Raw genomic sequence first — 25,835 nt, forward strand, 5'->3', positions numbered from 1 at the left:
CCTCGCAGCGTTGCGCCCAGTATTCTTGCTCGTAGGCGACGTCCTCCGGGTGGCGCCGGCGCCACTCCGCCATGACCCACTTGTCCTCCTGGGCGACGAGGAGGCGGCGCTGCCGCGCAGTGTGCTCCGCACGGTCTTGTGCGGAGTTAAGACGAGGCGGCAGGGCGACGTCTAGCGCCTGCTGGAGCATGTGGACGTCCTGGAAGTTCATCTGCCGGCGCGGCCTGCCTAGGCGCCACGCCGCCGCGTCGAACGCGCGGGCGGCCTCATGCGCCGTCTCGTAGGTGCCGAGGCGAGCCGGAGATCGCCGGAGCGTATCTCCGAATAGTACCCGCCGTTGGGGCGCAGGCGGACGCCGCGGTAGCACGATGCTCCTCGGCGGCGCGGCGGCATGGTGGCGCGTCAGTGGCGGGGCGCTGGAGCGGTGGAGGCTTGGGAGGCAGAGGAAGAGAAGAGGAGCGGTGGAGGAGCGGTGGAGGCGCGCGTGGCGAGCGCTGCATTTTATAGGCGCGTCGGACGCGGCGCGGCAAAATTGACGCGCGAGCTGCCGCCTTTTCGCGCGCGCGCAAGCTGTTCCCGCGCGTGCGGCTTTCCCGCCGCCGTTGGAGCGCCCCAAAACCTCCCGCGCGCGCTAAAAGCTGGGTTTACCGCGCGCGCGTCTTCGTTGGAGATGCTCTAAGAACTAGCATATGATTGGATGGTAAAAAGGGTTGTTGCCCCTCCTTCATACCCTAGATAAAATCAGCATAGCAAGCATTCATGTAATGTTGTGATCCATTTGTGCAGCCAATTTCTTGATGTGCATCTGGTTAATTTTTCTCTAGCTCCACCATGCACCCTATATTTCATAAAGGTGCCATACAATTTTATAGGAAGACGATGTTCCGTTAATATCGGGAAGGCTCCGACGACGTAGTCAATATTGAAGGTTATGCATGCATGTGTGCATATGTGTTTTACTCATTATTGTTTTTATAAGAAAAACACCTGTCTGTTACAGTTTCACTGTACACAAACTTTTCATTTTCACATCAGTTTATAAATTGTTCTTTCTGTTTTCATATTATCCTTGTTATTTCATAAATTTCACAATGGATATAAAATTTTGAGGGGTATCTCCATAATTTACTTATATGGGTATATTATTCCCTACACAGTACTCCCGTTGTTTCTGTTTGCTTCACACATTAGGTTCGTCTTAAGTTAAACCTTTCATAGTTTGACCAAATTCATATAATTAACAAAATAAGCATCCACAATGCAAAATCAGTATCATTAGACTTACCATGGAATATATTTTTCAACATTAATTTATTCAAACTTCAGAAATTTTTGATTTGTGATCAACGTAATATCCGAGGTGAAAAGAAAAGAAGGGAGTATACTAGGCTAATATAGCTAACACATGCAAGTGTGATTCACAATCATAAACAAATAAACACATGCAAGTATGCTACTAGGTGGATACCATTATTACTAGTATTTGTTTTTTCTCAACTAAAAAAACTATTTGTTTTTGCTTATATAAAAAATGTGGAAGAGGGGGGCAGCTAGTCATGCCTCGCCATTTTCATTCAAGAGATCCTCAATTAGTTAAGCAGCCAACAACCTCACATGCATGCACCGAAATCTCCGTAAGATCGCGATATATGCGACGGCCTGTGTCCAGTGCAAGAACTGCAAACAGCAACGCGACCACAGGATCGCGATCTTCAAAACTACCACTAGTACGTGCAGCACGGTGGGCATTCCCGTATTAGACTAGTGTCGGATCCTCGCTGCCGCCGATTGGATGTCCGACGGCGACGGCGACGGCGACGGCTTGGATGCTTGCGTCGCCCTCGCTAGAATATTAGAATGCGAGGGCCCGTGGTTGATTGCTCCGCCGCCCACCAACTGAACTGATGGTGTGTGCGATTTGGGCAAACCGGACTGAATTTCGTCAATCTTCCGGACCCTCTAGTGTAGATATAACACACGTCGTGCTGGTTCAATCAATGCTGGAGATGCACACATGCAATGCAGCATGGCAATGATTATAATTTACGACTTGAACTGCAAAGCTCTGATTGTAGATATTGGCACCCCGGGTAGCATCCGATGGGCATGGGAAGTGAGGGGTGAGTTCTCGGTCCGATCTGCTGTCTTGCATGGGGATTGAGGAAGCCACGACAATGCCGGGTTTTTTTTTTTTTGCTTGGTCGGCGATGAGAAACTGTTGCTGGACTTCCGACAGATTACAGCGAAAAGGACTGCCGCACTAGAGGACGTACCCGTTTTTGTGACCAGGATGATGAGACTATCGACCATCTCATGGTTGGATGTGTCTTTGCACGAACGATATGGGTGCCCATGTGAATGGCCATGGGCACACCGGAGTGGAGGCCCACTGTCGAGGATCGAGCTTACCAGAAGACCTAAGGCGGTAAAAGGAATCACAAGCAATAATGACAGTTGTCATGTGGGAGCTGTGGGAGCATCGCAATGTGATTGTCTTTGACGGGGCAACGCAGTCGGTAAGGAGTGTATTAGCCAAAATAGAAGCGGAGGGACGCTTGTGGCATTCTTCTTAGGGTGAGTACGATCCGATATGACGAGTGATCGCTCGGTGAGTCATTTGTGAGTAATCCGTTAGGCCAAGTGTGGTTGCGAGACGGTGGGCACGCTGTACACATGTTTTTAACATAATGTTGTACGCGGACCTTGGCTGCTTTCATCCTTTCCCTCTCTTAATGCATAATAAGCACACTCTTGCGCATTCTAGAAAAAAGATAATATGAAGTTGCACCTTTAAAAATTATTTTTTGAAATAATATGAAGCACAAATCTACGTCGCCAGGCCCCTACACTAGTAGAAAATGGGTCTTTCGGTCGAAGCCCAAAACCATATTAGCCCCGGTTCAAACTAAAACCGGGACCAATGCCAGGCATTGGTCCCGGTTCGAGATGGCAGGCCCTAGCGGGGCAATAGCCCCGGTTCGGTTCGATGCATTAGCCCCGGTTCGCGCCAAAAACCAGGACTAAAGATCCAGCGACTGACACGTGGTGTTCTGCGGTGGTGGAAACCGTTCGTATCCCCCTTTAGTCCCGGTTGGTGGCTCAACCCGGGACTAAAGGTCTGACACGTGGCCTGCCGTAGTGGTGGCAACCGTTGGTATCCCTCTTTAGTCCCGGTTGATGGCTCAACCCGGGACTAAAGGCCCGAACGGTTTGCATCCCGCTTCCCAAAACCACAACCGAAGCAGAGTCTCTGTCGCGTCGCCATTTCTCTGTTCTTCTTCCTCTCTCGCTCTCGCTCTGTTCTTCCCCTCTCTTCTTCCCTTCTCTTCTTCCACCATGCCAACTCGCTTTGGAGAGGTGCTCGCACATGGCAAGACCAAGCTCGATGTCGTGTACACGAACGAGAGCAGGGAGGTGCCGCATTTTCTTAGACAGTTGAAGGAACGATGGCTTGACGCCGCGGTGGATCATGAGAAGTTCTTGGGGCTTGATCTGGAGTACACGGCCGATCAACGCGGTGTTGCCATCATCCAACTATGTTTCAAACACCATGTCTTGATCTTCCAATGGGCGAGGTAAGTTTTGAGACTTTCTTTGATCCAAGGCAATGACATTGTAAGTTTATTTGTTCCAATCATAGTTGGTTCCCTTCAAATAGTTGTAGTGAAACAATTTTGATTAGTTGAAGGGGAACACAATCTGATTGGAATAGTGTTCCACAATCTGAAAAATCTTATTAGAATCAACTACTGTTTAATATGTTCCATTGGAATCATAGTTGGTTCGCTTCAAATAGTTGTAGTGAAACAATTTTGATTAGTTGAAGGGAACACAATCTGATTGAAATAGTGTTCCACAATCTGAAAAATCTGATTGGTTCAGTATGTTCCATTGAAATCATAGTTGTAGTGATACAATTTTATGCGGCGTTCTTTGATCCAAGGTTATGAAAATTGCATATAGCTAGTGATCTCTCTAGGTTTCATTGGATAGCAATATGATTTGTCATAGTCATGAAAATTGCATATAGATAGTGATCTCTCTAGGTTCCATTGGATAGCTATAGTGATCTCTCTAGGTTCCATTGGATAGCAATATGCAATATGTCTAGCTTATTGAATATTTGCAAAACCGTGGGAGAATATATATATATATATATATATATATATATATGTCATAGTTAATTTACGGTTTCTTGATCAATTCATAGGATATGAAAATTGCATAGGATAGCAATATGTTCCATTTGAATCCTAAAGATAATTTTCTCTTTAGTAGTGAAACATGTTTCCTTATTGCAGCAGTATGTAACATTTGTTCTATTTTAATTTGTTTCTGTTGCAGTAGTGACAAGCATTGTCCAGAACTCATGGACTTCCTTCGCAGCGGCATCACTTTCGCTACCGTTGACATAACGAACGACAAGCTGAATATGAGGTACAGCTTCGGTATTGAGATACCAACTGGTTGCCTCATTGATCTCCAAACGGTATTCATGCTTCGACATGTCAGGACTTCGATGGCTCATATGGCAGTTGCCTTGATCGACGAGGAGTATGGTAATATGAAGACTAATTTCCCAAAGTCTCAACACAAACTTTGGGAGAAGGCCCCACTTGATTGTATCAACATTGAGTATGCAGCAAAAAATGCATACGTTTCATACGAGTTGCACCGTAAGATTCGAGTCGTCAACTATGGTCAGCGTCACCTCGAGGAAGGTGGACATTCTGATTCAGACAATTCAGACGAGTAGTGTTCTCAACGTCGAACACTTGTATATATATATCTATGGTAGCTATTATTATGTACTGTTTGGACTAGTATCATGTAGTGCTTGGACCAATTTATATATGTCTAGTTTCTGTTTGTGCCATTGTAGTTTCCAAATTTGAATGGTTTAGCCCTTTCTAACTTCATTTGCTACTTTTGAATGGTTTAGCCCTTTCTAACTTCATGATATCATGCATTTCGACCACATATATATACAAAAAGTCTTCAGTTCAAATAAGTTTAAAAAATGGAATCCCTTTTGTAACAGATCTGTTTTTGATTAAAACAGTCTTTTAAAAATGAAAGACCATTAGTCCCACGTGGCGTGCAGCGAAACCACGTGGCATGCCGCGGAACCACTTTTGTTGCGGGGGTCGCTTTTCCTTCTTCTCCTTGTGCTAGATATTTGTTATGCATTAGGGAAAGAAGGAATAGCGACCATCATCGACGGTCGAAAAATCAGGTGAGGGAGTGCCCACCATACATGAGAGAAGAAGAATGCCGACTATTGTTGTGGGGGTCGCTTCTCCTTCTTCTCTTTGTGCTAGATATTTGTTATGCACTAGGGGAAGAAGGAGTAGCGACCATCATCAACGGTCGAAAAATCAGGTGAGAGAGTGTCCACCATATATGAGAGAAGAAGAATGTCGACTGTTGTTGTGGGGGTCGTTTCTCCTTCTTCTCCTTTTGCTAAATATTTGTTATGCACTAGGGTAAGTAGGAGTAGCGACCATCATTGACGGTTGAAAAATCAGGTGAGCTAGTGTCCACCATATATGAGAGAAGAAGAATGTCGTCTCTTGTTGTGGGGGTCGCTTCTCCTTCTTCTGCTTGTGCTAGATATTTGTTATGTGCCTTTGGATGGTGCATTTTGAACACACAAAAAGTATGGAGTTTAAATAAGTTGAAAAAAAATGAAATCCGTTTGTAACGGATGAGTTCTCGTTTGAAACTCTGATACTTCGAGAGAGATTGTTCGTTTTCTACACGAAGTGCATCCAGTTTTTGCCGTAACCCTGTCAACTTTCTCGCACATGCTATGTGGGTGAAATGATGATACCATGCCAACTTGGAACCTTTTCAGAGTTCATTTCAAATGCTTTTCAATTTCATGGTCTTATAGCTCAAAATAATCAGTAAATGCATAAAAATAACAAATGAAGTCAGAATGGGTTGTAAATTGATGATGTGGCTTTGAATGATGTATTTTGAACACAGAAAAACTATGGAGTTCAAATAAGTTCAAAAAAATGAAATCCCTTTGTAACAGACGAGTTTTCGTATGAAACCCTAATAATTCCAAAGAAATTGTCCGTTTTGTACACGAAGTGCATCCAGTTTTTGCCGTAACCCTCTCAACTTTCTCGCACATGCTATGTGGGTGAAATGATGATACCATGCCAACTTGGAACCTTTTCAGATTTCATTTCAAATGCTTTTCAATTTCATGGTCTTATAGCTCAAAATAATCAGTAAATGCATGAAAAAATAACAAATGAAGTCAGAAAGGTTGTAAATTGATGATGTGGCTTTGAATCATGCATTTTGAACACAGAAAAACTATGGAGTTCAAATAAGTTAAAAAAATGAAATCCCTTTGTAACAGACGAGTTTCCGTATGAAACCCTGATACTTTCAAAGAGATTGTCCGTTTTGTACACGAAGTGCATCTAGTTTTTGCCTCTAGTATTATTGAAACTAAAATTATATAGAATTTTGTTACAAACTTTAATAGCAAAAAGAATTATCATAAAAGAAAATAAATAAGTAATTAGAATTTTGTTCAAAACATTAAAAGCAAAAAGAATTATCATAAAAGAAAATAAATAAGTAATTAGAATTTTGTTACAAACTTTAATAGAAAAAAGAATTATCGTAAAAGAAAATAAATAAGTAATGAGAAACAAAAAAGAAAGCAAAAATAGGAAAAAAATTTAAAAAAAGTGCCACCTACAGGGCCACCACGGCGTGCATACGACTAGAAACCCATTACTAGGGCCAGGATGCAGGCCCGCAGTAGGCCCAATAGGCCCACAAGCACAGAGAGTGAATTTAGGCCCGTAAGCCTGCAGTAGAGAGGAGCTCGAAGTGGTTGGTTCGGCAGGGCTTATAAACCACTCCGAGCCCCTCTCGGCTAGCAAGGTGGGACTAAACATAGCATCACACCGCGCAAGGCCTTTGGTCCCAGTTGGTGGCACCAACCGGGACTAAAGGGAGGCATTGGTACCGGGTTGTGCCACCAACCGGTACCAATGCCTCTGCTTCCCGCCCTTTGGGCTGCTGAAAAGAGACCTTTGGTCCCGGTTTGTGCCACCAACCGGTACCAATGCCTCTGCTTCCCGCCGTTTGGGCTGCTGAAAAGAGACCTTTGGTCCCGGTTGGTGCCACCAACCGGGACTAAAGGTGGGGCTATATAAGCGTTAGTTTAGAAATTTTGATCACTTCCCGTCGACGTCGTTGTCGTCGCCCCGCGCCACCCCGCCCCGACGCCTTCCCGCGCCGCCCCGAAGCCGTCCCCGCGCCGCCCCGCGCTACACCTCGCCGTCGCCGTCCCCGACACCGTCGCCGTGAACAAAGATTTTTTTTCAAAAATAAGGTCAACTCAGATAGGTTTGGTGCTCTTTGTATGTTAACTCAGGTAGCAGATCAATCTTCAGAGTAGATGTAGGTCAACATAGGTTTACTTTATGGTCCGTGCATGGTATAGATTTAGGCTGTTCAATGTTTATGGTTGATATATTAAATAAATTGACTACAATTTGAGATTTAGTTTAAAATTTATGCTTCTCGCTAGATTATGTTTCTCTATTATTGTGTCTCAAGGTACTTCAATACTTATCCCGCAAAAAAGTACTTAACTACTTTATTTATGGATATATTTTTTATTTTTTTGCAAATGCTATTTTGAAATATAGCAAGTTATTAGCGCGCTATAACTTGTGTAGCATTTGGAGAAGGGCCTCGCTATATTTTGTAGCACACTATTTTTTCGCTGATATATATGCAAAGATCGAATATGTCAAATTTTTATGAATTTTTTCTGTTCATAGAATTTTTATGATTTTTTCTGTTGTAATTTTGTTCATAGAACTTTTATGATTTTTTCTGTTGTAATTCTGCTCATAGAATTTTTATGATTTTTTCTGTTGTATAGGAAAATTGTGCATGATCAAAGTCATTTATGAATATGTTCATATTTAGAATAGAGGAAAAAGGAAAAAATAAGAAGAGAAAGTGTTTAATATAATTAGTTAGAAAAATAATAGTACTATAGTTAAACTAGTTTATTTTTAGTAAGTACTACTTTATTTTATTTATAGTAAGTGCTTCATATATAGTTAAACTAGCTAGTTGATTTAATAAACTACTTTATTTTACTATATATAGAAGTAGTTTGTTTTTAGTAAGTACTACTTTATTTATTTATAGTAAGTACTTAGTAGTTGAACTAGTTGATTTAATTAATAAAACTACTTTATTTAACTACATATATAGAAGTAGTTCCCGCATCGACGTCGACTTGTTGTTATATATAATCGTAACACACTTTATTTAACTACGTATGATGATGATTAATTAGTAAGACTTGTTGTTATATATGATGATGCATGATGCGAGCATGAAGAGTTATTATATATAGATGTTCAATTCTTTCGATATATATAGTGTGTCATGATTATATTGTTGTTTACACACATTACCACATTAAAACAGGAAATGTTTGACGATGCATATTGGGAGTGTGAATATTGCGGCGACTCTGGGGATATGTGCGACATGCCTCACCTGCGAGACGATAGGTTCTTCAGCATGAAGCTTGACGAGAACGGCGATATGTACCTCCCTTAACATGCAAGAAGATATGTGTTGGAGAGGCTCGGTTTCGAAGACCACGAGAGAATTGAGACGAGGAGCGCTAAGCTGAGGACTATACATGGTCACACATTTGTTATCCAAATATTTAATTCAATTTTTCAAAGAGAATTTGGGTGCCCAAAGTGGGAAGATCTTTGCAAGGCATATGAATTTCAGAAGGGAATGGAAATCACCTTCGATCTTCGTCCTGAAGATAATATGCCAGACAACATCGACAGTTGGGTGGTTGTCGATGATATGCTTTTTGTTTTACCTTCATGTGAGTTTCTCAACCATATTTGTCAAGTAATTTGCATTTATATTTATAAATAGTTGGTGTAGTCAACCTGTTTTCCTCTCGCAATTTACATGTCATGTGGTGTTCATCGTTTATTAAAACTTTGGCCACACGTTGCAAGTTCCTAGTTATTGGGCCATAGTTATAATTATATCATGTTACATGTTGTACAAACAACAACAACAGCCCAAATTGTCCTTTGAATGATCATAGCACATGTGGTCGTTTTGAATGGTTTATATAATGCCCACATCTTATGGACAATTACAAAATTCCTAAGTATTTTTGAAACATTAAATTATTGCAAAATTTGGATGGTTGTCAATGATATGCTTCATGTTTTACCTCCATGTGAAGTAATTTGCATTTATATTTAGAAATAGTTGGTGTTCATCTATATATACTAAATTTGTTAAATTATAATTTACAGCTTATTTCGTTGCTTCGACTGAATTACGAAAATTAATTGACACGACACACTACACGTATGGATCACATCTAACTTGGGAGGAGAAGGACCATCTTCTCCACTTTCTTGTTGCTGGTGTTTTGGTTTCTAGGGATACCTTCCCGAATCATTTTGGAATTGGCCAAAATTATTCATTTTACATGCCACTGGTGCATAGGTTGAGTCCAGATGACATTCGCCGAAATGTCTTGGTAAGAGTTCCCTAATTAAGTACGCTCCACTATTGCATAAATGGTGTTGATTACATTGCTAACTAGGTTATTATTATGTTCTTCAACAGCAACTGCCACATGATGTAGTGCCTCCGTTAATGGACCCAGAAGGTCAAATGAGAATTAGAAGCCCGCTGAGGGCTGAGTTCTATGCTCCATACTTGATGAATTTCAAATCAAGATCAAAAAGACTCCAAATTGAAGCATGGAGAGAAATAAAGAAGGTTCGCAAGCCACAAGCTGGAGACCGTTGGATCTCGGTGATTCATCATGGAGTCATAGGTGTTATTCTGTTTTATGATATTATATCTAAGAGCGAGGACTAGGTCTTATGAGAGACATGTTATTCTAGTTTATATTATTACTTGACATGATCGATTAATTAGGATGCATGATGCATATGATGACTATATATATTATGATGTTTCTCTGTTTTATTTTATGTGTATCATATGATAACTTGGTGTATGATTAAGTTGCTGATGAGTTGTTAGATGATCGATTAGAATACTATTGTCATTCGACGAAAATGATATGAAATGATATAGTGTAAAAAAGATGCATATATGTGCATGTAACTAGTGTCTACATTTTGTAAATATGTTCGACAAAGCACGACGGATGACCAAGCACAGAGATATATAAGAGAGGACACTTTTCTCTATTAGCTAGCTAATAACAACCTAAATTAACTCCTAAACCAGCCCCTTTAAAAAAAACTCAGCTCGAGCCAGGTGCTGACGCGTGGATGCCTTTTGGTCCCGGTTGGTGTCATCAACCGGGACTAAAGGTCCCCCCTGCCTGGCCTGGCCGCAGCGGCCACGTGGAGGCCCACCTGTCCCGGTTCGTGTAAGAACCGGGACTAAAGGCAAAGGGCATTAGTAACGACCTTTTTGTCCCGGTTCCAAAACCGGGACAGAAGGCCCTTATGAACCGGGACAAAAGGCCCTTTTTCTACTAGTGCTAGAGAGGGAGTTATATGCTCAAAGCACTTGTTATTTCTTTCCTTCCATAGACTCCATGCCGCCACTAGAAAAATCTCCATGAACATGTTCCGGGGGTGCGCTGTCCTCTGATGTTGCAGTATCTCCAGCCTATGTCGTCGATCCGACCATTTGATGTTTAGCATATCCCAACAGCGTTGGCTAAAGCTGCATTCGAAAAAGAGATGTTCAAGGGTTTCCTCCACGTGCTGGTCACATAGCATGCAGTCCAGAGTAGACCTGATGTTGTAATGCCTTCGTTTGAGCATATTCCTCGTGTTAAGCCTGTCCATCAGCAAGAACCATCCGAATACCTTAATCTTTGGGACACATTTTGTTTTCCACAGCCAGCTAAACGCTGCATGCACCGTGGCTCCTCTGAAATAGAACCGACAGTACGCTATCGTTGTAAAGGTGTCAACTCCCCAGGCACATACGAGTCATCTCCTCTAGGGTTTAGCCGCACATCTCTAATTTCCTGTTGCATCACCTTCAGCTCTTCATGTGCTTGTTCCGACACCGGCAGTGAGAAGGCTTCCTGTAGCGAGCTTGTCCCCAAGAAGGTCTGAACCGAAACATCCTCAGTTCTAGCGAAGGAGAAGGCACGGGGAAACTTTTCTGCATAGACGACATTGTTCCAGTCATCCTTCCAAAAGAGCGACGAAAGGCCATTGTTAACCCTCACTCGCGTTATCCCTCGAAACACCGGCATAAGTTTAGTTAGTTCTCGCCACCACAAGGAGCCACATCGATCTCGCGCATGGGGTATTGCTTCACTATAGTGCGTGTTCCAAATCAATGATACCCATGGGATCTCCTTTCGGTTGTAGAACTTGTGAAGCATCTTCAGGAGCATGGCATCGTTCTGCAGCTTGAGATTCAAGACCCCCAGGCCGCCATTTTCTTTGGGGCGGCAAACTGCTTCCTAGGCCACTAGGGCATTGCTTTTAAACCCATCCTCAGTCTTTTTCCTCCACAAGCACCTCCTCCGGATTTTATCAAATTGTTCCACGATTGTCGGGGGAATTCTTAGAGTCCCCATTGAGAACACAAGCAGCAAGGTGATGAGTGAGTTCATCAAAGCTAATCTGCCCGCATGCGACATCAGCGACATGGCAGCTGTGATTTTCCTCTCTGCTTTACAGACAAGCGGCGTCATGTCTAGGATAGTAGGCTTAGACGTACCCAGCGGGAGCCCTAGATAGGTGAATGGCATGGTTGCTTCTGCACATCGGAAGATCGAGAGGATGGTGTCGCAGCCGTCCTGCGTCACGTTAATGGGAACTAGGGTTGATTTCTGATAGTTAATCTTGAGACCTATCGTCGTGGCGAAATCGTCCAGTATTCGTTTCATTCTCGCAGCTTGGACAGGACACGCGTGCATGATGATGATGGTGTCATCGGCGTATTGGATTACTGGAAATGCAGCATCACCTCTAGGATCAATGGGGTGGGATAATAAGCCAAGATTCAACTGTTTGTTAATCTCAGTTTGGAGGAGATCAACCGCCAGTACAAAGAGCAATGGGGAGAGAGGGTCTCCCTGTCTTACTCCACATCTGCAGGGAAACTGTTCACCAGGGACGCCATTCAGTAACACCGATGATTTCCCTGACGAGAAGATGCATTTGATCCATTGGATCCACTTCGAATTAAACCCCATATGTGGCATGACGGTGATCATGGCCGAATGTTCAACCGTACCAAACGCTTTAGTGAAATCCAACTTGAGAAGGACCACCTCCTTTTGGGAGCTTTGGCATTAGTGAATGTACTCGAAAGCCCATGCCAAGCAATCATGAATAGATCTACCACGGAGGAACCCGTACTGGTTTCGATGCACAATCTGTAGAATAATTTTCTGAAGCTGCTGTGCCAGTATCTTGGTGATCATCTTGAGGCAGCAGTTAAGCAGGGTAATGGGACGATAGTCGTTTACTGTCTCAGGCGAAGCCGTTTTCGGGACGAGTGTGATGTGTCCATAATTGAGAGATTCTAAGTTGGGATTACCTTGGTGGAATTCATCACAGAGATCATAGAAGTCCTTCTTGATGATGTGCCAGCAAGCTTTTAGGAAGGCGCCGTTAAAACCGTCCGGCCCTGGTGATTTGTCAGCTGGCATCTCTTTAACTACAGCATCAATTTCTTCTTTTGCAAAGGGGACAGTGAGAGCTTCAAAATCGACACCTTGTCGCCTGAGCTGCGTTAGATCAAATCTTATATCTGGTGGTCTCGCTGTGCCCATCCTTGTTCTGTAGGTGTCAAACAGGAGAATCTCCTTGTTTGCATGTGTCTCAACCACGACTCCTTCATCAGTTTTGAGCGTGGCCACATAGTTGCGCCTATAGCGTTCAGTTGCCACCGTTTGAAAGAACTTGGTATTTTCATCTCCAAACTTGATCCATCTGATCGTGCATCTCTTGCGCCAGTAGTCTTTCTGGTATTGTAGCAACCTGGGAAGGTGAGTTTTGAGAATGCGCCGGAAGTTTCTTTCTGGCGTAGTGAGAGTACGTCTGTCTTCGATGGCATCTATCTCCAACAATGTATTGTTGGTGTTGATAGTTGCTACCTTTAGGCGGGAGATACTGTTGCTGCATCGTTTTAGCGCAAATCTTACTGCCTTAAGTTTCTGACAAATTATCGCAGCTGCATTGTTATTCCTGCCATGTTTGATGGGTTTATTCCATACTTGCGAGACCGTATCCATAAATCCTGGGTGAGCAATCCAGTAGGTTTTAAAGCGGAAGATTTTGTTGCGTGGAATGTTAGTTTGGGATTCTTCTCTAGCTCGTTTTCACATTGGCGACAATGTCTGTCAAAGGTTCCTTCTCAGTGAGTTTTGGATCGTTCTACCGAGACAGCGACGACAGAGGTGCGTCAACGATTCGTTCTAACGACGATAGTAAAAAATGTTCATGGTCCACGGTCTTTGATGTAATTTGTATTGTGTTTGAGATACTCCATCCGTTCATTTATATAAGATGTATTTATTTTTTGATAAAATACCATAATGTAAGATGCATTTCTTCTAAATCATGATAATTCCCTTTTTAGCTCTTAAAAAAAGGAAAGTATCTCTTTTCTGATTGCGTATATCTCTCCTTGTATCAAAATAAGGAAATTATCTCTCTCGATTACATGTATACCTTACGTTCCTAGACTCACTGATTTACTTGGCACTAATCAACAAATTTGCCGAGGGTAATATTGTCTTAACACCTCTATAATTATGTGTCTTATAACCGTCTTAAAAATTATACACCTTACATAAAAGAACGGAGGGATTACTTTGTAGTACTTGTCTTAATATATTCAGGCCCTTTCGGAAAAAGAAGTTTTCAATAGCACCAGAAGACATGTTTGACACGTGCATTTCCCGTTGGGCCGTGACGATACGTGTTAAACAGATATGAATTTTTTTTCTACGTGCCCAAGCCAAGGCTCATTTTATGTGTGCAACTTTGCAGTGCATGCATGACCAATACGTGAGACCATGCACCTTTTTTTTGTGAGGGCAATGTGACACCATGCATCTGAATATCTTTCCTTTTTTAGATAAACTATACATCTGAACATCTTTCCTTTTTTAAACAAACCATACATCTGAATATGTTTTTTTATGGAAGTTATGTCCTATATTTTATTCATAGTTCACGGCTTCATCAGCCGTAACCTCCGAGCTAACACACTCGGGGAAACATATAAGCAGGTTTTACATAACGGTCCCATTTGGATACTCTAACCGAGTTAGAGGTTAGAGTTAGATTCAAACCCTATACTAATTTTAAATTAACTCTAATTAAGGAAGTGCTTGGATGGCAGAGTTAGATTGTCAATAAATGTATCGTTTCCAATCATTTGACTCCTTTAACCAGGATTTGGTGTGGTGAAGATAGAGGAAAAAGTAATTTTTTCTGGGTCCACCTAACTCTAACCCAAATAAGCACCTTTTGGATGGGTTAATTTTTTCGAATACGTTAGATGCATCTAACTAACTTTAACCCTCATGTTTGAATGTTTTAAGTTAGTTCAGTCTAATTTAATCAATTCTAACTCCAACCCATGAATCCAAATAGAGTCGATGGGTTCATGCAACCTTTTCCTAACTAAGATATGTACGACTTTATTCGCGGATCGCCGTACCCAAACAAGCCCGAACTCCTAAAAGAAAGTGAGAACAACTTTCACCTCTTCGACTAGTTGGCCATCAGTCGAGCGGTCCTTTTCTGGCCCGTAATTTTTCTCACTACCGTTTGAGAGTCCGTCTCTACTACTATAAGCTTCTGATTTTTTTATGGATATACTATGAGCTTCTGAATATCTGATGGCCATTGCTCGCACGATGGCCGATGTCCGGCTTCCCCTGTCACGGCCGTTGGCGACATACGAGTAAAGTCCGTTTTAAACCCTGAACTCGAAGGCATCGTTGGATCTGAACCACAACCTCCAAATCCCGGAAATCGGCACCCCCAACTCTCTTATCCCGGTTGTTTAAGCCCTGATGAGAGGATTTGCTGATGTGGCAGCACCTGAACCCGGATTTGCTTCTTAAGTACACCACAGTGGGCCATCTCTCCCCATCTTTCTCTTTTTGGTGCGGTGCGGTGGGGAACAGAGCTAGGGTTCCTCCCGGCGACTGGGGAACACAGAGGCCGACGGCGCTGCTCTTCACCACCATGTCTTTCTCCTCAGGTGCTTCGTCGGCTTCTTCTCACGGCGGAGGCCTTCGAAGGAGAGGCGTGGCTACAAGGTCTCCGGTTCCGTATCGGGAGCCACCGATGGGGTATGAGCCGGCAAGGATGTGCGGCCAGTGCGGCAGGAAGGCGCCGCGGTGGATCTCCTGGAGCCCGGCGAACCCTGGCAGGAGATATTATTCCTGCGTAGATACTCGGGTATGTTTGATTCCTCGCATGTTTTGTTTGTCTGAAATTTTGTTCGTCTGAATCTCTGAATTTTTCTGTCATGAACTGGACAGCATGGCTTCGTCGACTGGCATGACGACCCAACAACACCATTTTTGCGTCAATTGTTGGGTGATCTACGGGATAAAGTTTGGAGGTTGGAGGATGAGCTTGCTGGTCATTCAAGAGAAGGAGAGGTTGCTGTTCTGAGAGAGGAAATGGAGAAGAAAAATGAGTTGCTTGCAGAAATTAGAGCTAGATGTGGTAGGATAGATGAGATGCAGATGTTCAAGTCTTTGTTTTATGGCATGATTTTCTTTGTTGCTGGTTTAGTTGCAGGGCTAGTTATATGTCAGCATTTCCTTTGATAGGAAAGATCAGTACTGGATGAATAAGGTTGTAATGGATAATGAGAATGTAATGGCAAATGAAATTGGCAGCATTTCTTGGCATCATTTCAAATTGGCAACAAAGTTCATAATGTAAGCTCCATATAGTTATCAACTGACACCATGAAACAAGTTCTGAATTGCAGCTCCACATAGTTATCAACTGACAGCAAAATATGCTCACAAGTTCACACAAAAGATCTTAAGACAATTACTGCATTAACACAATTACTGAAGATCTTAACCAGTAGTTGGAAAACATCTTTAGCAATTGCCACTTGCAGTAAAGTATGAAATCCACCCTGTCCCTGCTCCTCTCCCTCTTCCTGGAGCTCCTCTCCCTGCTGTTGATGCTCCTCTCCCTCTCCCTGGAGCTCCTCTCCCTGCTGTTGCTGTTGGTGCTCCTCTCCCAGCTGTTGCTGTTGGTGCTCCTCTCCCAGCTGTTGCTGTTGTTGCTCCTCTCCCAGCTGGTGCTGTTGCTGCTCCTCTCCCAGCTTGTGAGCTTGCTGCAGATGAAGCTCTTGCTGCTTTTGCTCTGCTATTTGATGCAGTAGTCTCTGCTTGCTGCAAACACAACAGAGGAATGAAGAAATGCAAGTAGGTGAAAAGCATAGAAAACATAGAAATGCAAGTTGCTGATAGTACCTCTGTTTCTCTCTGATTTTCTCCCTCTTTTCCCAAGATTTGATCTTGTTTTTTTGGTTCTATCTCCATTTTTTTACAAGAACTTTTGTTGTGTCCCTGACCTCCACATGATCCACAAGTAATCTGACAGTCATGCTTGCTCAACTTCTTACCCTTAGGTGCTTCACCCTCTTCTCTCCTCCTATCATTGTTCTTTTTCCTAGCTCCTGGCATGGCAATGTAGTGAGGTGCCATAGGCCTAGGCTTATCAGAAACTGGCTAGTTTTCTTCTCCTTGCATAGGTTGTAGACAATGTTCATATATTTTGTTGAATGTTTCTATGTAGTAGCACTTGTCAATATAGTCCTCTATATTCCTTCCACTCTTGTAGATAGCTGCAATGGCATGACAACAAGGCAGGCCTGCCAGCTGAAAATAACCACAAGTGCAGTTCCTCTTTTCTAGATTGACTGTATATTGTTTTCTTCTCCCTTTCATGTGTCTCACCTCAAAGCCCTCCTTGCCATTCCACAACACCTCAACATACTGTGTCATCTTAATGCTGACATTCAATTTCCTCAGAATATTGGGACATATTTTACCCTTCCATTTTGCACTTTTGGATCTTTGCTCTTGCACTCTGACATACACCTTCTTTCTAATCATTTCTTGTTGTGAGATAATGGGATAGAACCTTGCTTCTATAATGGCATTGTTGAATGACTCACAAAGAATGTTATCAACATATTCACAGTTTGCTCCAGCTGGGAAAAATGCCCTAGCCCAATGCTTTGGCTCTGTCCTCATGATGTCCTTAGCACCTTCTGGAGTGAGTTGTGCAAGCTTGGCCTTGTTGTAACTAAAATCTTCTCTGTTAGCAGACTTAGCAATTGCCCAAAATCTTTTCTGGAATTCATGGTCCTTGTGCTTCTTCCTCCAGTTGGCATAAATGTGTCTAGCACACATTCTATGCTCTGCTTTGGGTAGATAGTCCCTCATGCTGTTGATCTATCCCTTCTGTTGGTCAGAAATAAAGACCCATCCTGCTCCTTGGTCATTGATATCCAAGTCTTTGATCAACAATGCAATGAACCACTTCCAACTATCATTGGTCTCTTTCTCAACCACTGCCCAAGCCAGTGGATACATTTGATTATTAGCATCCCTTCCAATTGCAGCCAATAGTTCACCTTGACAAGCTCCCTTGAAAAAACAACCATCTAGTCCAATGACCTTCCTGCACCCTGCTTTAAAGCCTTGCTTCATTGCATGGAAGCAAACATAGTACTGCTGAAATATATTATGTTCCATATCTGTTGGATCTAAGGTTATGGCCACTGTACTACCAGGGTTGCTCCTTAGCAGTTCCAATTGGTAGTCAAATACCTTTGTGTACTCACTTTTCATCCCACACATGAGCTTATCTAGAACAATTTTCTTTGCTGCCTTGCATTTTGAAACTGACACATCAGCAAACATGTCTTTCAGCACTGTGGCTTTAATGCTGTCAATTTTCCAAAGTGGATTGGCTATGATGATGTGCTCATACCTTTTTGCAATCACCTTGGCAGTAACAAGCTTATTCTCTCTGTTTTGTGCACACTGGTGTTCATCTTCAATGGTGATTATTTGAAACCTAGAACATCTACTTGTCTTTGATGCATACAACATCCATGGGCAATTAGGCCAGTCACATTTAGCTCTCACCCTCTGCTCCTCAGATTTCAAGAAAGATATGCTCCTTTTAGTAGCAAGCCCATACCTCTTCACTGCTTTCACCAACTGCTGCTTACTTTTGAAAACCATTCCCAAACTAAATTGGGGGATTTCTGATTCAGGATTAAACCTAATGTACTGGCTGTTCCTTCTCACCATCTGACCATCTTCATCTTCATCATAAGAGTAGTCCTCATCAGAGGACTGGAACTCCATGTCATGTACAGCTTCTTCAACATTAGCCACTAGCTCAATAGGAACTGGACCCGATGACTCCTTTGCAAACCAAATTTCTGAAGCTTTCATCTTCTTCTTGAATTTTCTTGCATGCTTTCTTAGCTCAACCACCTCTGATTCTTCCCCACTATCATCAGTATGTGCCACATAATCAGGGTCATCTGAATCCTCAGAGTCTTCACCATTTTCTACAACTTCTGGAATTGAAGGAATACTTTGGCTAGCAACAACTGGCTGAGATGAATTGACTACTTGAGAACATTGGGAAAGATCTTCAGTCCTGACATTATGCTTAACAGGGCTTTGGATCACTTCAGTAACAACTCCACTTTCATTTGGAACCAGGATAACATCTTCTTCTTCTGCAGTGATAACTACATCTGGTTCACCCTCACTACCATTGTTCACTAAGTCATGCAATTCCTCTTCTTCAAAATCAGAGCCACTATCTTCATCATCTGCATAATCTTGCTCACCATTGTACTCCACGTAAATGTCAGCAACCCCTGCATCTGTAATGTGATCTGACATCTTCATGCAACCTTCATCAGTATATAGAAACATCAATCCATTAACCAACTCTCTCCCTGGCATAAGAAAGTACAATTTCATGCTCTCCTTTAGTGTCAAATGATCAGCTAAAAATCCCTTCAACTCTGGCAGTGACAACTTGTCCCTGTCAACAACAGACATTGCAGTATCTCCCCCAACATAATCAAGAGAGGGGCCTATACGGATGAACTCCCCTCCAAAGTGAAACCTCACATTCAGAACCTCTGCTGGATCCATGCCAACTGAATATTCAGAAAAAAAGAAGAAATGAACATTCAGAACATACAGAACATACAATGCAGGTGATTTTTTTGGTACAAAATCGATACATCCTTACAATGCATATAATTCATCAGTGCACGTACAAGTTGTTGCCCCAAAAACAATCGATTAAACCCACCTTTGACCCCCAAATTTCCCCCAAAAACCCTACCTTTCACCCCCTGTAAACCCTAAACCTAACTCTAGGAAGGAAGGCAAAAAAAGGTCAGATTGTTTGCGGGGGAAGAGGATGACGCACCTGTTCGTTTGCAGCCGCCGTGGTCGTCGGAGGTCGCCACGATCACTAGCTCTGCATCGCCATTGCCGCCGCGGGAGGGAGCTGATGCGTCGGGAGAAAGAACAGAGAAAGGGAGCGAACGGAGACTCGGCGACCAAACGGGATGGGAGCATTTACAATTCCAGCGACCACACGGGATGGACCCACAAAACCCTACTGACTAAGCGATCCCAGCCTTTTTCCCCGTTTGGATACAACGATGAGGGCTTAAACAACCGGGATAGGAGAGTTGGGGGTGCCGATTTTCGGAATTTGAAGGTTGGGGTTCAGATCCGACGATGCCTACGAGTTTAGGGTTTAAAACGGACTTTACTCGCGACAGACGGAAAAATACTTGCAGCAAAACCGGTGCGGCCCCTGGGATCTCCACGAACCGCACCAAAACGCCGTTCACTCGAAGCCCGTGGGCCCCGGCCCGCCCCGGCCCCGCCTATAAGAGAGACGGACCCTCCGCTTCCCCGCGTCTCTAGAGCCGAGCCAACCATCGAACGAACGCCGCAACTCCCTTCTCCCTCCCTAAAAAAAACTCCCTCTCCCTCCAAAACCGCGAGCGCCAGCGGGGATCCATCCATCGCAACCCAACGGCCGGACGGACGCGCGGCGCGGCGCGGACTGATCCGATCGGTCGACCGGCGCACACATGGCCGGCGACGACTGGCGCTGCCGGAAGCACCCGCCCGTGCCCTGCGGCGGCGTGTGCCCGCACTGCCTCTGCGACCGCCTCCTCCGCCTCTGCCCCGACTGCGCGCGGACGCGCCCCTGCCCCTGCGCCTCCCCCTCCTCCCCGTCCTCATCGGCCTCCTCCGCCTCCGTCGGCCGGGTATGCAGCCTCATCGAGCGGGAGCGCCGGATCGGGCGCTCGCGGTCCGTGGCCGGCGGCGACGAGCGGCGCCGGTCCAGGGTCTGGGGCTGGGCCTCTTTCCGGAAGCCGGCGGCCGGCAGGGGCATGGAGCTGGAGAACGAGGAGGAGCATCACCACGCCGCCAAGGACGCCGAGGAATTGGAGCGGTCGAGCTCTGTTTCCGGGCTCAAGGTGACGCCCAAGGCCGGAGGGTGGGGCCGGTTCCTTCCCGGCCCGATCAAGGCGCTGCGCCACCGCAAGTCGCGCGCTGCCGCCGGCGCCGGCGCCCGAGGCGACCGCCGGGAGGGCGTGAGGTGAGGTCGCCGGCGCGCGGCTAGGTTGTTTTCTTTCCGTGCCTGTTGATGATCAATGGATCTCGTTGGCTGGTGATTCTGTAACTCCGAGTCGTCCTGGCCCCTTTGGGTCTCGCCCGTAATTATACACAATAAAGTTGTGAATAGAATTGTGTTAGTTGATCCGATCCCGTTTCTTCCCGAGCCTTATGAATGTTGGCGATCCACACTTCTCTCTGGTCCGGCAATGGCGATCGATTTCTCAGTGACTCGCTTGTTTGTGCGACGTTTCGATCGGCATAGATACATGATCCTAGCTAGTGACACATTACGGCATTAGAGAAGTTACACAAGTGCATGCGGTTCGCGCCCGTCGGCTTCCGCCGCTCGTGGCATGTGCGGCCACGGGCGCCGCTGCGAGGGGGCAGATGATGAGAGGAGAAAAGATACGCGCGGGCGCGGTGCGTGTGTCCTGTAGCCGGCGTCGCCGCGCCAGCGTCTGAGGACCGTCCTTTGCCAACAGTTTTGGCTGTTTCCGCGGGTTTCTGCATGCTTCCGTTCCGTCCACACCATGGCGGCAGCACGGCGCCGCCTCGTCATTTTCCGGTTGGTACGGATCGATGGCGCCATGACGAGCCGATTGTGCGTGCGTGCGTGCCGATGGAGACGTCTCTTTGTCTTGTGCACGTCCGCCGCGCGAAGCTGCTGTCCCGTTCGATGCCGACATGCGTGCCATGCCGTCGCGTGTCGCGCCCCTGGCGTGCCGTCGTGTGCCGCCGGGACGGGTGGACATGGCCGGCCGGTGATCTGATCCCTGCTGGCGGTGGCGTCGATACGTTCGAAAGACGTGGTGTAGCTGCTCTGTTTCGACCGCTTCCCCCGTGCGTACGCGCGCGCGCACGGACGGGCTGCACGAGGCTGGGCCACACGTGCTGGCATGCAGCCGAAGTACTCCGCGGTGACGTCCGGTCTGCATGCGTTCGTGGTGACCACTCGTGCGCAGCGCACACATGCTGACGGTCGCCCGTACCACGTCGTGAGCAGGCGCCCCACGCGTATGTACAATCGCACGCCACAGGGCGTTCCAGAGCGTCGATCAGCGTGCGCAGATGAGCATTGAGCAGGCGCGTCGGTCGAGCGATCTGTGCGTGCGTGTGCATGTCCTCGGGCCGGACGGATGGGCTCTGCATCTGCGTCACTAAATGCGTCCCCTCTCTATAAATTGGCGCGCGTATAGTAGGAACGCCACAGGTTTCTTCCTACACCGCACGCCGTGATACAACTTGCTCCTGAACAGCCAGATTGAACGCAAGAGAGCAACTTGTCGTGCTATCCGATCTGGGGGGGCCCTGATTTTGACATAAATATGCCGGAGGCTCTATAGGTATGTACTACCAAGTATGGAACGGTCATCTACTACTAAAAGGTGGTGTTTCTTTACCTAGGGACTAGACTAAAAAGCCCCTTTTAGTCCCTAGGTAAAGAAACAGGAGGGACTTTTTTTTAAGGGACTAGAAAAATACTCTATTGTAGAGACTTTTTTCTTTAATTCCTGAAACTAAAAAAAGTCTGATCTCTTGAAAAGAAACATCACCTAAGACAATGAGACAATGGATCAATGATGGCATGATCATGGTGCAGTTGATACAAGTTTTCCCTTAGAGGATAAGAGCATACAACGAGACACACCAAATGACTCATCACACGTTCGCGAACACACTTGGTTAGTGATCCGACAAAAAAAAGTAAAAAAATGACCCAATCAAATCTTTTTTATCATTCCTATACGTCTGGATTGTCCACGAACCCTCATTCACATCTCAAATATAAGGAGAATATGAGGGCTCGCGGACGCGTTCGGTCAGTCCGCCACATAGGACGCCATCTCCGACCATATTTTTCTTCTTTTTTTTCTTTCTTCCTCGCCACCAATCACGTGTAAATGACCGGACATGGAGAAAACAATGAGGAATGCGGCTGCACGAACAAACAAATAGGAGGCACGTCCGGTCACTGACCGGACGCGTCCACAAGCTTTAGATGTCATATTTGCTATGTCCGGTTATAAATGCTCTAAAGTCACTTTGGATCTTCCACGAACCAAAACAAGTGCGTAGTACATCTTTCCGTCATGTGAAGACCATGAAGTAAAAAAACGTCTTTTAAAAATAAGAGAACACCGTGAAATTTGAATTTTCCTCATAAAACCACTATTATCCGTGCTTCTGACATGTAGAGCTTGTTCGGTTGCAAGGAGTTCAAAGGGATTGTAGTGGATTTGAGAGAATTGAATCCCCTACAAGTCAAATTCCTCGCAATCCCTTCCAAACCCCTTCAATCCTTTTAAAAGTGGTTTAACTGAACAAGGACGTAAAGAAAAGAAAAACAGAGACACGAGAAGGCCATGAACGAACAAACTGTACTTTGGCCGGATCTACCAGTTTGACTCCATTACCTTACATGCGCACTGGTTCTCGGCACAGGGCATCCCCAATTATTCAATTCGTTTCAAATTTTTTATCTTAGGTTTGTCTAAAAATGAATGTAACTAAATACTAAAACATGACTGGATACATACATATCTAGACAAATCTAAGACAATTTTTTTAAGATGGAGGGAGTATAACCTTTAAACTGGACACTCTATCCATTCATGAACACGAATAGACGCGTCCATGGACAATGATACTCGAGACCGGCCATCTTAACCATGCTCGCATACATCCTCAACTATATGAAATACGTACTAAGATCTACTCCAAATACACATAGTACCAAAATATATTTCATTAAAGATCTCATTAGACTAAGGTCCTGTTTGAAACCATCCAGATTATATAATCCAGTTTTTATAATCTACTATGTCCCCAAACATGACAGATTATGGTGTAGATTATAAAAACTAGATGGACAAATTATTAAAAACTCATAATCTACTCTACACCAGCTAAAATCAGACTATGGATTGCTAATGACCCATTGCCCTTGTAAAGTTGAAGATAATTACATTCCTACCACCGCCGCCCTCCTCTTTTAAAAAAACAAAGGACGGACAAGTCATTATGCAATGTAAAATCTGGATTATAGTTTATATAACCTGGCCTCCAAACATGCTCACGTAGATTATTTTTATAAACCAGATTATATAATCTATCTTCATAATCCAGATTATCATAACCTATTATGGTTCCAAACAGGGCCTAATTTGGTGACCTTTACGTTGATATATTTTGTACATACTATACAAATGTCAAGTTAGGCCAAATCCAGAAATTTCAATTGTTTTGGAACAAAGGTAGTAGATAAAAGGGCAAACCATAGTTTTTTCTAGCGAAACATAGCTATTCATTATTGATTATTAATGATAAATATATTTTCTACAGACTATACAGATGTCAAGTTAGGCCAAATCCAGAAATTTCAATTGTTTTGGGACAGAGGAAGTAGATAAAAGGGCAAACCATAGTTTTTTCTAGCGAAACATAGCTATTCTTTATTGATTATTAATGATAAATATATTTTCTACATACTATACAAATGTCAAGTTAGGCCAAATCCAGAAATTTTATTTGTTTTGGAACAGAGGTAGTAGATAGAAGGGCAAACCATAGTTTTTCTAGCGAAACATAGCTATTATTTATTGATTATTAATGATAATGTTTACAGGAATCACTACTGGATCTTGGGGTGCTCCCAGCCAAACATGTCTTCCAACAGGAAGAGACACCGCAAATCTAGCTATGTTATGAGCTTCAAAATTTGAAACTCCAGGTTCGAAAACGAATATGCAAGAAGAAAAAGCACTAGAAGTTTCCACAATCTCTTAACCTATTCCACCATGGTTTCTCCCTGACTCTTCATGGATGTGGTTTATGATGTGCTTGCAATCCAGGGCAAAAATTTTCCAACCGGGCTCACATCCCTTTCCATTAATTTTGCAACCAACGAAAATACATCAATGTAACACCATTCGAAGATCAGGCATAGAACTAGAAAAGACCAACTAAAACATGACACTGAAAGGGGAGAGCGAGTTGGGGTATCGACAGAAAACCCACTGAAAATGACTCTGCAATGAATCATCCTCCATGGGGCGATAACCTGTCGACACCTAAAACCAGCAACCCCAAAACCTTCAAGCACATGGCTACCACCTCTCAGGCAGCATGAGAGCCAAACCATCCAAAGAGAGGGCAATCTGAATGTGTTGCATTGCGATGTCCTGTGCCAAGGAGAGGGCCTCTTTGCATGCTAGGGCTTCCAGCGTAGATGGATCTGTCATCCCATGTATTAGAAGCACTTACAAGTACTGAAGAGCCTAGATAAGTGCCATCCCTATCTCGGCATATCGCGGCATCTGAAACCGTGTTCAAATTCAGGGAAACACCAGCGTAGACATTTACTTTCACAAAGCCAAGCTCCCGTGCAATCCATCGCCTAGATCGAGGTGCTTCATGAACTGTTGTTACATAATACGGATCCTGATGCTCCATCTGATCCAGATCTGAAATAAATTTCAAAACAAACTTGTGTGTTCATACGAGCTCTCATTTATCCCCTCGTGAGTAAGCTTCCTCCTTCGGGAGCGGCGTTTCTGTTTCCGGGCTCTTCTGCATCCGGGCTCATGAAAAAAATCAAAACAAAATAGTAGACAAATTCAAAGAAATCTATTTTTTTTATGGTAGATAATTTTATGCGTGAGGTCCGCTTCAAATTTCATCTTATTTGAACATCTGAGTAGCTCTCAGCAAAAAAGACAAGTCGGGGTCTGTAAAAAAGGTTATTTTTTCACAAACTATTCCAACCCGATTTTTCTTTTTTGCCGAGAACAGCTCAGATGTTCAAATAAGTTGAAATTTAAAACGGACCACACGCATCAAAATATCTACCTTTGAATATTTTTTGAATTTTTCTAGTATTCTTTTATGTTTTCGCCAGCGGAAGCAGATGAGCCTCAGAGCAGAGTTGGATTTTCGTCCTCCTTCTTTTTCTCCTTCTTCTTCTTCTTCTCCTTCTCCTTCTCCTTCTTCCCCTCCTTCTCCTTCTCCTCCCTCTTCTTCTTCTCCTTCTAGAACAAGAAGGGGAAGATGAAGGAGGAGAAGGAGGAGAAGAAGAAGAAGAAGAAGAAGAAGA

At 44.1% G+C, this 25,835-nt stretch overlaps 1 protein-coding gene and 1 pseudogene across 1 annotated transcript; one reads left to right on the plus strand and one right to left on the minus strand.

Annotated features, from left to right (window-relative positions):
• Positions 1-1,756: 1,756 nt before the first annotated feature.
• LOC123428774 lies at positions 1,757-15,268 on the minus strand (annotated as a pseudogene).
• Positions 15,269-20,042: 4,774 nt separating this feature from the next.
• On the plus strand, positions 20,043-20,890 carry LOC123430855. The gene has a single exon (XM_045114691.1). It carries the CDS (start codon positions 20,209-20,211, stop codon positions 20,725-20,727), a length of 519 nt encoding a protein of 172 aa, XP_044970626.1. The 5' UTR covers positions 20,043-20,208; the 3' UTR covers positions 20,728-20,890.
• Positions 20,891-25,835: the final 4,945 nt, after the last annotated feature.

This window comes from Hordeum vulgare, chromosome 2H, assembly GCF_904849725.1.
Source record: "Hordeum vulgare subsp. vulgare chromosome 2H, MorexV3_pseudomolecules_assembly, whole genome shotgun sequence".
Classification (NCBI taxonomy): Eukaryota; Viridiplantae; Streptophyta; class Magnoliopsida; order Poales; family Poaceae; genus Hordeum; species Hordeum vulgare.

What these genes read in the sequence shown, in the direction of transcription:
- LOC123430855 (XM_045114691.1), top strand. Translation starts at nt 20,209, where the DNA reads ATGGCCGGCGACGACTGGCGCTGCCGGAAGCACCCGCCCGTGCCCTGC.